General features: G+C 46.1%; 1 protein-coding gene across 2 annotated transcripts in view; it reads right to left on the bottom strand.

Moving 5' to 3' along the window:
- Positions 1-13,467, bottom strand: part of LOC124031626 (rho guanine nucleotide exchange factor 3-like) — a 155,781-nt gene that overhangs the window by 108,159 nt on the left and 34,155 nt on the right. For both annotated transcript variants that reach the window (XM_046343103.1, XM_046343106.1), the window contains one exon: positions 1,801-1,867. In XM_046343103.1, the coding sequence (XP_046199059.1) occupies positions 1,801-1,867 (67 nt within the window). The remainder of the gene's footprint in view (positions 1-1,800; positions 1,868-13,467) is intronic.

The following is a 13,467-nucleotide window of genomic DNA, read 5'->3' as shown; positions in this document are numbered from 1 at the left end:
AAAAACAAGCGAGAAAAAGTGCTGGTCTGTGCTTCAAAGCTGTTGTAAAGGACTCAAGAATGTTAAAGATCCGCAGGATTGTTCTTTTCAAGGCACAATAATAATAGGTTAACAAATAAGTAACAAGCCAGTAATTACCGAAGAGATAATAAATAGGTCATGAAGTGTCTGATATATCAAAGACACAGCCTACACTGTGGCTCCAACGTGAAATCTCTGGAATGTTTAAAACGCCGAAGCCTTGAAGTGCAACACGACATTCTGACACTTCAGACCCCAAAAGAAGGCATTTTCCAAAATGTGTTGGGCTAAACAATACAACACCAATATTTCAAACAAACTTTCATCTTCTACAACATCCTGACCAGAGACGCAGCAGAGCAGACAAATAGTGGTGTGTCCTGGAGAGGTGAGGTGCCAGAGAGGTGCCAGCCCCTGGCCTTTGTTTACGTCGGCTGTTCCGACCACCATACTCACCGTCTGCTCGCCCAGCCGACAATGTCTCGGTCCCGGCGCTAGCGTCGCAGCAATGTGTAGGAGGGAGAAACTGAGCTGAGGCCCGAAAGCCATGGCAGGAAGAGTAAAGGCGGGGCAATGAATCGCTCTCTTTGTCATATTGACCGCCAGGTAGGACAGGACAGGGCAGGACAGGAATGTCTTCGTATTGACTGTCAAGAGTCCTCAAGCTACTAGGACCTCAGATGATAGGTTCTTTGACCTGAGTCAACTGATCTACAGCCACAGTGTGTAAGTGTTGAAGATGATGTTACATCCAAAGACACTAGTCCTACCCTGAGCCTAACATTTAGATATTCCAAACATATTCCTTATAGAAGTCTTGGATATAATCCAAATAGAAAGCTCTGGGCCTACCTATCGTATCATTACAATGTAATAATAAATGCTCTTACATAAAACGTTACACAACATACATTTTGATGTCTTTGTTTCCTCGCTGCCTGACAGTAGTGATAAATCAATTTGAGACTCTCAAAAGCAAAACCGGCAAGTTATTAATTCCTCTGCCCTTCAGTTTCATTTGATATATAAACCGTAATCAAATGCTTTAAAGATCAATCCAGTTTGTCACACTTTTCAGAGTGAAAGCAAAATTATTCTGTAGGCCAAAACACATTTAGGCTGAAATTGTACCCATTTCCATACATAAGAGTGCACTAATTCTGACCAGGGAACATACAGGCACCTCTCTCTCAGGCAGAGGCAGACCTTCAATCTAACACCAGACACACATACAGGGGAGAGACAATTGCAGGGGATCCTGGGTGAGGATTAAAAAAATAACTTCATTTAAATAGGCAAGTCCGTTAAGAACAAATTCTTATTTACAATGACAGCCTACCACGGCCAAACCCGGACGACGCTGGGCCAATTGTGCGCCACCCTATGGGACTCCCAATCACGGCCGGATGTGATACAGCCTGGATTCGAAGCAGGGACTGTAGTGACACCTCTTGCACTGAGATGCAGTGCCTTAGACCGCTGCGCCACTCGGGAGCCCAAATCATGCATGATTTGCATGATAAAATTACATAATGTCCTACTGGTAAATTAAAAATAAACAGACATTACTTAATTTAAGTGGGGATAAGAGATCCATCGTTGTCATAATGATTGGGAATTAATAAATGAAATTGCTCTGAGGAAGATTCAGGGGAGTATGTATATGACTGTGTTAATGCATTCACACATGTGCGCGCACACACACGCACACGCACACGCACGCACAGTCTCATTCGGATGCTGACTAACAATAGTTCTAACATTGTGTAAACCACTTACCCCTCTGAACATCCAGCTGTCGGGCGACGGGCGGAGAGAGAATGAGCTCTTTTTTTCCAGTGTCTGCCTGAAGAAGGAGATGAGAGTAAGAGAGGGTCAGAGAAAGAAAAGAAAAGCAGTGTAAATCTCTGTCCATTAAACCACAATACAGTCCAAACAAAGACACTAAAGATACTGCAGCAGCCCCAGCCTCTAATCACATTCACTCAAGACATACCCTCAGAGACCAAACCAATGACATCACCACTCTGCTCTTTGAACTTCAGGAAACAGCTAATGGTGTCATGTTTTGTCTTATATTGTCTTGTCATTTTGCTTTTCCTTCTGTTCGTTTTCCCCCTGCTGGTCTTTTTAGGTTCGTTCCCTTTTTCTATCCCTCTCTCTCTTCCTCCCTCTCTCTCTTCTCTCTATCGTTCCGTTCCTGCTCCCAGCTGTTCCTATTCCCCTAATCAATCATCTAATCTTTTCACACCTGTTCCGTATCTTGCCCTCTGATTAGAGTCCCTATTTCTCCCCTTGTCTTCCGTTTCTGTCCTGTCGGATCCTTGTATATTGTTCACCGTGCTGTGTCTTTGTATCGCCCTGTCGTGTCGTGTTTCCCTCAGATGCTGCGTGGTGAGCAGGTGTCTGAGTCTGCTACGGTCAAGTGCCTTCCCGAGGCAACCTACAGTTTATGATCGAGTCTCCAGTCTGTTCTCATCATTACGAGTGGAATTGTTTTTTATGCTTTATTTACCGCTCCGATTTGTCTAGGAGTATTGCATATTTCCTTTACTGGATTAAAGACTCTGTTTTCGCCAAGTCGCTTTTGGGTCCTCATTCACCTGCATAACAGAAGGATCCGACCAAAGAATGGACCCAGCGACTACAGACGCTCGTAACACTGCCGTCGAGATCCAAGGAGCCATGCTCGGCAGACACGAGCAGGAATTGTCTGCTGCTCGTCATGCCGTGGAGAACCTGGCCGCTCAGGTTTCCGACCTCTCTGGACAGTTCCAGAGTCTTCGTCTCGTGCCACCTGTTACTTCCTGGTCTGCCGAGCCTCCGGAACCTAGGGTTAATAACCCACCTTGTTACTCCGGGCAGCCCACGGAGTGCCGCTCCTTTCTCACCCAGTGTGATATTGTGTTCTCTCTCCAACCCAACACATACTCTAGAGAGAGAGCTCGGGTTGCTTACGTCATATCACTCCTTACTGGCCGGGCTCGAGAGTGGGGCACAGCTATCTGGGAGGCAAGGGCTGATTGTTCTAACAATTACCAGAACTTTAAAGAGGAGATGATTCGGGTTTTTGACCGTTCAGTTTTTGGTAGGGAGGCTTCTAGGGCCCTGGCTTCCCTATGCCAAGGTGATCGATCCATAACGGATTACTCTATAGAGTTTCGCACTCTTGCTGCCTCTAGTGACTGGAACGAGCCGGCGCTGCTCGCTCGTTTTCTGGAGGGACTCCACGCAGTGGTTAAAGATGAGATTCTCTCCCGGGAGGTTCCTTCCAGTGTGGACTCTTTGATTGCTCTCGCCATCCGCATCTCGATACCATCTACTGTATGCTGCTCTGTACCATCACTCATTCATATATCCTTATGTACATGTTCCTTATCCCCTTACACTGTGTATAAGACAGTAGTTTTGGAATTGTTAGTTAGATTACTTGTTGGTTATCACTGCATTGTCGGAACTAGAAGCACAAGCATTTCGCTACACTCGCATTAACATCTGCTAACCATGTGTATGTGACAAATAAAATTTGATTTGATTTGATTTGATTTGATTTGATTTGATTTGATTTGATTTAGAACGACGGGTAGATCTTCGTCACCAAGCTCGTGGAAGAGAGATCGCGTCAACGGTGTTTCCCTGCTCCGCATCGCAACCATCTCCCTCCTCTGGCTCAGAGACTGAGCCCATGCAGCTGGGAGGTATTCGCATCTCGACTAAGGAGAGGGAACGGAGGATCACCAACCGCCTGTGCCTCTATTGCGGACTTGCTGGACATTTTGTCAATTCATGTCCAGTAAAAGCCAGAGCTCATCAGTAAGCGGAGGGCTACTGGTGAGCGCTACTACTCAGGTCTCTCCATCTAGATCCTGTACTACTATGTCGGTCCATCTACGCTGGACCGGTTCGGGTGCTACATGCAGTGCCTTGATAGACTCTGGGGCTGAGGGTTGTTTCATGGACGAAGCATGGGCTCGGAAACATGACATTCCTTTCAGACCGTTAGACAAGCCTACGCCCATGTTCGCCTTAGATGGTAGTCATCTTCCCAGTATCAGATTTGAGACACTACCTTTAACCCTCACAGTATCTGGTAACCACAGTGAGACTATTTCTTTTTGATTTTTCGTTCACCTTTTACACCTGTTGTTTTGGGTCATCCCTGGCTAGTATGTCATAATCCTTCTATTAATTGGTCTAGTAATTCTATCCTATCCTGGAACGTTTCTTGTCATGTGAAGTGTTTAATGTCTGCCATCCCTCCCGTTTCTTCTGTCCCCACTTCTCAGGAGGAACCTGGCGATTTGACAGGAGTGCCGGAGGAATATCATGATCTGCGCACGGTCTTCAGTCGGTCCCGAGCCAACTCCCTTCCTCCTCACCGGTCGTATGATTGTAGTATTGATCTCCTTCCGGGGACCACTCCTCCTCGGGGTAGACTATACTCTCTGTCGGCTCCCGAACGTAAGGCTCTCGAGGATTATTTGTCTGTGTCTCTTGACGCCGGTACCATAGTGCCTTCTTCCTCTCCGGCCGGGGCGGGGTTTTTTTTTGTTAAGAAAAAGGACGGTACTCTGCGCCCCTGCGTGGATATCGAGGGCTGAATGACATAACGGTTAAGAATCGTTATCCGCTTCCCCTTATGTCATCAGCCTTCGAGATTCTGCAGGGAGCCAGGTGCTTTACTAAGTTGGACCTTCGTAACGCTTACCATCTCGTGCGCATCAGAGAGGGGGACGAGTGGAAAACGGCGTTTAACACTCCGTTAGGGCATTTTGAGTACCGGGTTCTGCCGTTTGGTCTCGCCAATGCGCCAGCTGTTTTTCAGGCATTAGTTAATGATGTTCTGAGAGACATGCTGAACATCTTTGTTTTTGTCTACCTTGACGATATCCTGATTTTTTCACCGTCACTCGAGATTCATGTTCAGCACGTTCGACGTGTTCTCCAGCGCCTTTTAGAGAATTGTCTCTACGTGAAGGCTGAGAAGTGCTCTTTTCATGTCTCCTCCGTTACTTTTCTCGGTTCCGTTATTTCCGCTGAAGGCATTCAGATGGATTCCGCTAAGATCCAAGCTGTCAGTGAGTGGCCCGTTCCAAGGTCACGTGTCGAGTTGCAGCGCTTTCTAGGTTTCGCTAATTTCTATCGGCGTTTCATTCGTAATTTCGGTCAAGTTGCTGCCCCTCTCACAGCTCTTACTTCTGTCAAGACGTGTTTTAAGTGGTCCGATTCGGCCCAGGGAGCTTTTGATCTTCTAAAAGAACGTTTTACGTCCGCTCCTATCCTCGTTACTCCTGACGTCACTAGACAATTCATTGTCGAGGTTGACGCTTCAGAGGTAGGCGTGGGAGCCATTCTATCCCAGCGCTTCCAGTCTGACGATAAGGTTCATCCTTGCGCTTATTTTTCTCATCGCCTGTCGCCATCTGAACGCAACTATGATGTGGGTAACCGCGAACCGCTCGCCATCCGCTTAGCCCTAGGCGAATGGCGACAGTGGTTGGAGGGGGCGACCGTTCCTTTTGTCGTTTGGACAGACCATAAGAACCTTGAGTACATCCGTTCTGCCAAATGACTTAATGCTCATCAAGCTCGTTGGGCGTTGTTTTTCGCTCGTTTCGAGTTTGTGATTTCTTACCGTCCGGGTAGCAAGAACACCAAGCCTGATGCCTTATCCCGTCTTTTTAGTTCTTCTGTGGCTTCTACTGATCCCGAGGGGATTCTTCCTTATGGGCGTGTTGTCGGGTTGACAGTCTGGGGAATTGAAAGACAGGTTAAGCAAGCACTCACGCACACTGCGTCGCCGCGCGCTTGTCCTAGTAACCTTCTTTTCGTTCCTGTTTCTACTCGTCTGGCTGTTCTTCAGTGGGCTCACTCTGCCAAGTTAGCTGGTCATCCCGGCGTTCGAGGCACTCTTGCTTCTATTCGCCAGCGCTTTTGGTGGCCGACTCAGGAGCGTGACACGCGCCGTTTCGTGGCTGCTTGTTCGGACTGCGCGCAGACTAAGTCAGGTAACTCTCCTCCTGCCGGTCGTCTCAGACCGCTTCCCATTCCTTCTCGACCATGGTCTCACATCGCCCTAGACTTCATTACCGGTCTGCCTTTTGTCTGCGGGGAAGACTGTGATTCTTACGGTTGTCGATAGGTTCTCTAAGGCGGCACATTTCATTCCCCTCGCTAAACTTCCTTCCGCTAAGGAGACGGCACAAATCATCATCGAGAATGTGTTCAGAATTCATGGCCTCCCGTTAGACGCCGTTTCAGACAGAGGCCCGCAATTCACGTCACAGTTTTGGAGGGAGTTCTGTCGTTTGATTGGTGCGTCCGTCAGTCTCTCTTCCGGGTTTCATCCCCAGTCTAACGGTCAAGCAGAGAGGGCCAATCAGACGATTGGTCGCATACTACGCAGCCTTTCTTTCAGAAACCCTGCGTCTTGGGCAGAACAGCTCCCCTGGGCAGAATACGCTCACAACTCGCTTCCTTCGTCTGCTACCGGGTTATCTCCGTTTCAGAGTAGTCTGGGTTACCAGCCTCCTCTGTTCTCATCCCAGCTTGCCGAGTCCAGCGTTCCCTCCGCTCAAGCGTTTGTCCAACGTTGTGAGCGCACCTGGAGGAGGGTGAGGTCTGCACTTTGCCGTTACAGGGCACAGACTGTGAGAGCCGCCAATAAACGTAGGATTAAGAGTCCAAGGTATTGTTGCGGCCAGAGAGTGTGGCTTTCCACTCGCAACCTTCCTCTTACGACAGCTTCTCGTAAGTTGACTCCGCGGTTCATTGGTCCGTTCCGTGTCTCCCAGGTCGTCAATCCTGTCGCTGTGCGACTGCTTCTTCCGCGACATCTTCGTCGCGTCCATCCTGTCTTCCATGTCTCCTGTGTCAAGCCCTTTCTTCGCACCCCCGTTCGTCTTCCCTCCCCCCCTCCCGTCCTTGTCGAGAGCGCACCTATTTACAAGGTACGTAGGATCATGGACATGCGTTCTCGGGGACGGGGTCACCAATACTTAGTGGATTGGGAGGGTTACGGTCCTGAGGAGAGGAGTTGGGTTCCGTCTCGGGACGTGCTGGACCGTTCACTGATTGATGATTTCCTCCGTTGCCGCCAGGATTCCTCCTCGAGTGCGCCAGGAGGCGCTCGGTGAGTGGGGGGGTACTGTCATGTTTTGTCTTATATTGTCTTGTCATTTTGCTTTTCCTTCTGTTCGTTTTCCCCCTGCTGGTCTTTTTAGGTTCGTTCCCTTTTTCTATCCCTCTCTCTCTTCCTCCCTCTCTCTCTTCTCTCTATCGTTCCATTCCTGCTCCCAGCTGTTCCTATTCCCCTAATCAATCATCTAATCTTTTCACACCTGTTCCGTATCTTGCCCTCTGATTAGAGTCCCTATTTCTCCCCTTGTCTTCCGTTTCTGTCCTGTCGGATCCTTGTATATTGTTCACCGTGCTGTGTCTTTGTATCGCCCTGTCGTGTCGTGTTTCCCTCAGATGCTGCGTGGTGAGCAGGTGTCTGAGTCTGCTACGGTCAAGTGCCTTCCCGAGGCAACCTACAGTTTATGATCGAGTCTCCAGTCTGTTCTCGTCATTACGAGTGGAATTGTTTTTTATGCTTTATTTACCGCTCTGATTTGTCTAGGAGTATTGCATATTTCCTTTACTGGATTAAAGACTCTGTTTTCGCCAAGTCGCTTTTGGGTCCTCATTCACCTGCATAACAAATGGAGCCTGAACACACGCATGCACACACTCTCTCTGTCACACACACATACACACACAGCTGACGGAACCGACACCCCCATGCAGGTCCCTAAAACACTTATTCAAGTTTATTTTATTTTTTAAATATTTTCTACATTGTAGAATAACAGTGAAGACATCAAAACGATGAAATAACACATATGGAGTCATGTAGTAACCAAAAAAAGTGTTAAATAAATCAAAATATATTTTATATGTGAGATTCTTCAAAGTAATTAATAAGTGTACCTTGTTAAAAGTTCATTTGTGGAATTTCTTTCCTTCCTAATGAGTTTGAGCCAATCAGCCAATCAGTGTTGTGACAAGGCAGGGGTGGTATACAAAAGACCAAGTCCATATTATGGCAAGAACAGTTCAAATAAGCAAAGAGAAATGACAGTCCAATCATTACATTAAGACATGAAGGTCAGTCGATTCTGAAAACGTCAAGAACTTCAAATGTTTCTTCAAGTGCAGTCGCAAAAACCATCTAGCGCTATGATGAAATTGGCTCTCATGAGGACCGCCACAGGGAAGGAAGATCCAGAGTTACCTCTGCTGCAGATGATAAGTTCATTCGAGTTACCAGAGTTCAAGTAACACACACATCTCAACATCAACTGTTCAGAGCAGACTGCGTGAATCAGGCCTTCATGGTCAAATTGCTGTGAAGAAACCACTACTTAAGAACACCAATAAGAAGAAGAGACTTGCTTGGGCCAAGAAACACGTGCAATGGACATTGGACTGGTGCAAATCTGTCCTTTTGGTCTGATGAGTCGAAATTTGAGATGCTTTGTTCAAACCTCTGTGTCTTTGTGAGACCCAGAGTACGTGAACGGATTATCTCTGCATGTGGGGTTCCCACCGTGAAGCATGGAGGAGGTGTGATGGTGTGGGGATGCTTTGCTGGTGACACTGTCTGTAATTTATTTAGAATTCAAGGCACATTTAACTTCTTGGTGACAGGGGGGCAGTGTTGAGTAGCTTTATGAATAAGGTGCCCTGTAAACTGCCTGCTACTCTGTCCCAGATGCTAATATATGCATGTTATTAGTAGTATTGGATAGAAAACACTCTGAAGTTTCTAAAACTGTTTGAATGATGTCTGTCATTATAACAGAAATCATATACCAGGCAAAAACCTGAGATAAATCCAACCAGGAAGTGGGAAATCTGAGGTTTGTAGTTTCATTTAAGTGATTGCCTATAAAATATGCTATGTCTATGGGGCCAGATTGTACTTCCCAGGGCTTCCAGCAGATGTCAACAGTCTTTAGAATTTTTTTGAGGATTCTATTGTGGAAGGGTGTCGAATAAGAGCAGTTTCAACAAGTGGACTAGGCCGTGGCCAATCAGTTGTTTACTGCGCGGTCACGCGGGTGCGCCGTTCCTTCTTTTTCCTCTGTAGTGAATACGCTATTGTCCGGTTGGAATATTATTGAAGTTTTATTATAAAAACACCCTATGGATTGATTGTAAACATCGTTTGACATGTTTCTACAAACTGTAATGGAACTCTTTTGACTTTTCGTCTGGATGTTGCGCTCGCGCATTGTGTGATTGGAATAGTGAACTAAATGCAAAAACAAAACAGAGGTATTTGTACATAAATATGGACGTAATCGAACAAAACAAACATTTATTGTGGAAGTGGGAGTCCTGGGAGTGCATTCTGACGAAGATCAGCAGCTAACTTCCTTCAGTTCTACACATTTTGCAATGTGGCAAAGATAGAATGTGGAATTAATGGCAGTAGAGGCATAATCTGATTTGACTTATATCACAAATTGTGTAAAATAATTATTGTCAACCTAAAATATTGTCATATAATCATAAATACAGTTTATATTGGTGTAAAAAAAAACATTAGGAACACCTTCCTAATATTTAGTTGCCCTCAGAACTGCTTCAATTTGTCAGGGCATGGACTACAAGGTGTCAAAAGTGTTCCACAGGGATGCTGGTCCATGTTGACTCCAGTGCTTCCCACAGTGTGTCAAGTTGGCTGGATGTCTTTTGGGTGGCGGACCATTCTTGATACATACGGGAAACTGTTGATCATGAAAAACCCATCAGTGTTGCAGTTCTTGACACACTCAAACCGGTGCACGTGGTACTACCATACTCCATTCAAAGGCACTTCAATGTTTTGTCTTGCCCATTCACCCTCTGAATGGCACACATACACAATCCCTGTGTCAGTTGTCTCAAGGCTTAAAAATCCTTCTTTAACCCGAAGAGGATTAAATCCTCCCCTTGAAGTGGATTTAACAGGGGAAATCAATAAGGGATCATAGCTTTCACCTGGTCAGCCTATGTCATGGAAAGAGCAGTGTTTATAGGTTTAATACCAATTATCTGAATAAATAGCCTCTAAAATACACTGTATATGTAAACAGACCATAAATGTCTCAATTGTTGTTTTCCTGGAAAGCTAAGTGTGCTATTATATGATACAATAGCAGTACTTGTTGCATTTACAAATGGTCTAAGTCCTATCAGCTACTGATTTCAACGAGTGTATGGCTGTGGAATGACTGCATTGTTTAAGTGGAATGTTGATGTATTGGCAGTTAATTAGAAAAACGTCTGGAATCATTCCTCTACAACTGGCTGTCTAACTAGCTAACAAACATAAGCCTACAGTGCAGATAAAATCTTCAAATTCATTATTTTACACTATCTTATCAAAGCACTGGCAAACCATGGTCGACCATCTCCCTGACCAAAATGGCTGAACTTTATTCCATCATAAGCAGGTTCATGTCCCTTCTATGTAGTATTTTAATTCCTAATTCTATGGGGATGAGCTCTCCAGGGAGTTTGGGGTTCAGGGGTGTGTGGTACGCCAGTGCCTTTATGGTACACTCTTAGCACCTTTTTTTCTATCTGGAACCTAGAAGGGTTCATCAGCTGTCCCCATTGGAGAACCCTTTGAAGAATCATTTTTGGTTCCATGTAGAACCATTTCCACAGCGGGTCCTACATGGAACACAAAAGGGTTCTACATGGAACCAAAAAGGGTTCGACCTGGATCCAAAAAGGGTTCTCCTACGGGGACAGCCAAAGAACCCTTTTGGAACCCTTTTTTCTAAGATTGTAAGAGCTAATGGACAGAAGCAGCATTGTCTGAAGAGTCTGAAGATGGCCATGATACATGGTTCATTGATGATTCAGGACCCTTCAAAGACCTGATGATGGTGACGATCAGAGCCATGTATTTATGTGACGGTGTGTTTAAAGTGTGCTTAAGAGTTAAAAACTGGGAAGCCAGGCTTGAGTCACAGACTGTAGGAATGACAGAGACAGATACAATTGTTTTGTTTAAACAGCTGCAGCTGCTACATTGAGGTTACATTAAGGCCTTGATGCCTGGGGGGGGGGGGGGGGGGGGTGAGTGGATTGTGTGCCATGGATGCTCTGAAGGACAGACACGATTCCAACCTCTACTCCCAGGTTAGTCTCCTGTGACACACTGTAACATAAATGTTAACTGGCCAGCGCACGGGAGATTTTGTTCTGGGTTCAGACCTCTGTCCAAAAGGTGGCCAGCCAGTAAGTAGCTACGAGCTGAAATAAACAACAGTCAGGGTCACACAATAAGAAATAAGTTCAGTCAGTAGTCACTAGCACACAAATACAATAACCGAGTTAAACAACCATAGGTCTTGGCTCCTCCATAAGGTCAGAGTTAGATAAAAAAAAACTTCAGGCCTAAGTCTGTCAACAAGCTACGCACATGTCAGTAAAATATTGAATCAAATCAAATTTTATTGGTCACATACACATGGTTAGCAGATGTTAATGCGAGTGTAGCGAAATGCTTGTGCTTCTTGTTCCAACAGTGCAGTAATATCTAACAAGTAATCTAACGATTCCCAACAACTACAGTACCTAATACACACAAATCTAAAGGGGTGAACGAGACTATGTACATACAAGTATATGGATGGCTGAGCGGCATAGGCAAGGGGCAATAGATGGTATAAAATACCGTTTATACATGTGATATGAGTAATGTAAGAAATGTAAACATTATGAAAGTGCCATTATTGAAAGTGGCATTGTTTAAAGTGACTAGTGATCCATTTATTAAAGTGTCCATTGATTGGGTCTTAATGTAAGCAGCAGCCTCTCTGAGTTAGTGATGGCTGTTTAGCAGTCTGATGGCCTTGAGATAGAAGCTGTTTTTCAGTCTCTTGTGGTCCCAGCTTTGATGCACCTGTACTGACCTCGCCTTCTGGATGCTAGAGGTGTGAACAGGCAGTGGCTCAGTGGTTGTTGTCCTTGATGATCTTTTTGGCCTTCCTGTGACATCGGGTGCTGTAGGTGTCATGGAGGGCAGGTAGTTTGCCCCCGGTGAAGCGTTGTGCAGACCGCACCACCCTCTGGAGAGCCTTGCGGTTGAGGGCGATGCAGTTGCCGACAGGATGCTCTCAATTGTGCATATGTAAACGTTTGTGAGGGTTTTGGGTGACAAGTCAAATTTCTTCAGCCTCCTGAGGTTGAAGAGGCGCTGCTGCGCCTTCTTCACCACGCTGTCTGTGTGGGTGGACCATTTCAGATGTGTACGCCGAGGAACTTAAAACTTTCCAACCTTCTCCACTGCTGTCTCTTCGATGTGGATAGGGGGTTGCTCCCACTGCTCTTTCCTGAAGTCCACGATCATCTCCTTTGTTTTGTTGACGTTGAGTGAGAGGTTGTTTTCCTGACACCACACTCTGAGTCCCCTTACCTCCTCCCTGTAGGCTGTCTCGTCGTTGCTGGTAATCAAGCCCACTACTGTTGTGTCGTCTGCAAACTTGATGATTGAGTTGGAGGTGTGCATGGCCACGCAGTCATGGGTGAAAAGGGAGTACAGGAGGGGGCTGATCATGGACCCTTGAGGGGCCCCAGTGTTGAGGGTCAGCGAAGCGGAGATGTTGTTTCCTACCTTCACCACCTGGGGGCAGCCCGTCAGAAAGTCCAGGACCCAATTGCACAGGGCGGGGTTGAGACCCAGGGCCTCCAGCTTGATGATGAGCTTGGAGGGTACAATGGTGTTGAATGCTGAGTTGTAGTCAATGAACAGCATTCTTACATAGGTAATCCTTTTGCGATGGCAATAGCCTGTTGGGGTGGTATGCATATTGATGTGGGCCTATGGTGGATGGTAAGGTGGAGGTGATTTGATCTTTGACTAGTCTCTCAAAGCACTTCATGATGACAGAAGTGAGTGCTATGGGGCGGTAGTCATTTGGCTCAGTTTTCTTTGCCTTCTTGGGTACAGGAACAATGGTAGCCATCTTGAAGCATGTTGGGACAACAGACTGAGATAGGGAGAGATTGAATATGTCCGTGAACACACCAGCCAGCTGGTCTGCGCATGCTCTGAGGACGAAGCTAGTCGAGTAGACTACTGTTCTCTGTCTGAGAACACCAAGCATCAATCATCATCCAAATACCAACATTCCTCTTCTCTCTCTCTATCTACCTCTCTCATTCACACTTTCTCACTCTCTCCCTCACCCCCTGCAGGAAGAAAACACTCCTGTATCTCAACTAAAAGCTTTACCTTAGCTTCTGCTCCAAACTATGACCAGGAGCTATTGACACCCTGCGAAACTCTCCACTAAAATCACCTACTGACAACATGGGTTAACCATTCGTTACTGCACACCTTAGACAAATATAAGTCAGTTTAGGACACTCAGGAAGATTATTAACCCACTGTTTGACAGT

The sequence above is a fragment of the Oncorhynchus gorbuscha genome, linkage group LG03 (genome assembly GCF_021184085.1).
Source record: "Oncorhynchus gorbuscha isolate QuinsamMale2020 ecotype Even-year linkage group LG03, OgorEven_v1.0, whole genome shotgun sequence".
Classification (NCBI taxonomy): Eukaryota; Metazoa; Chordata; class Actinopteri; order Salmoniformes; family Salmonidae; genus Oncorhynchus; species Oncorhynchus gorbuscha.
Note: the sequence above shows the minus strand (reverse complement) of the source record. Positions and strands in the feature narration are given on the sequence as shown.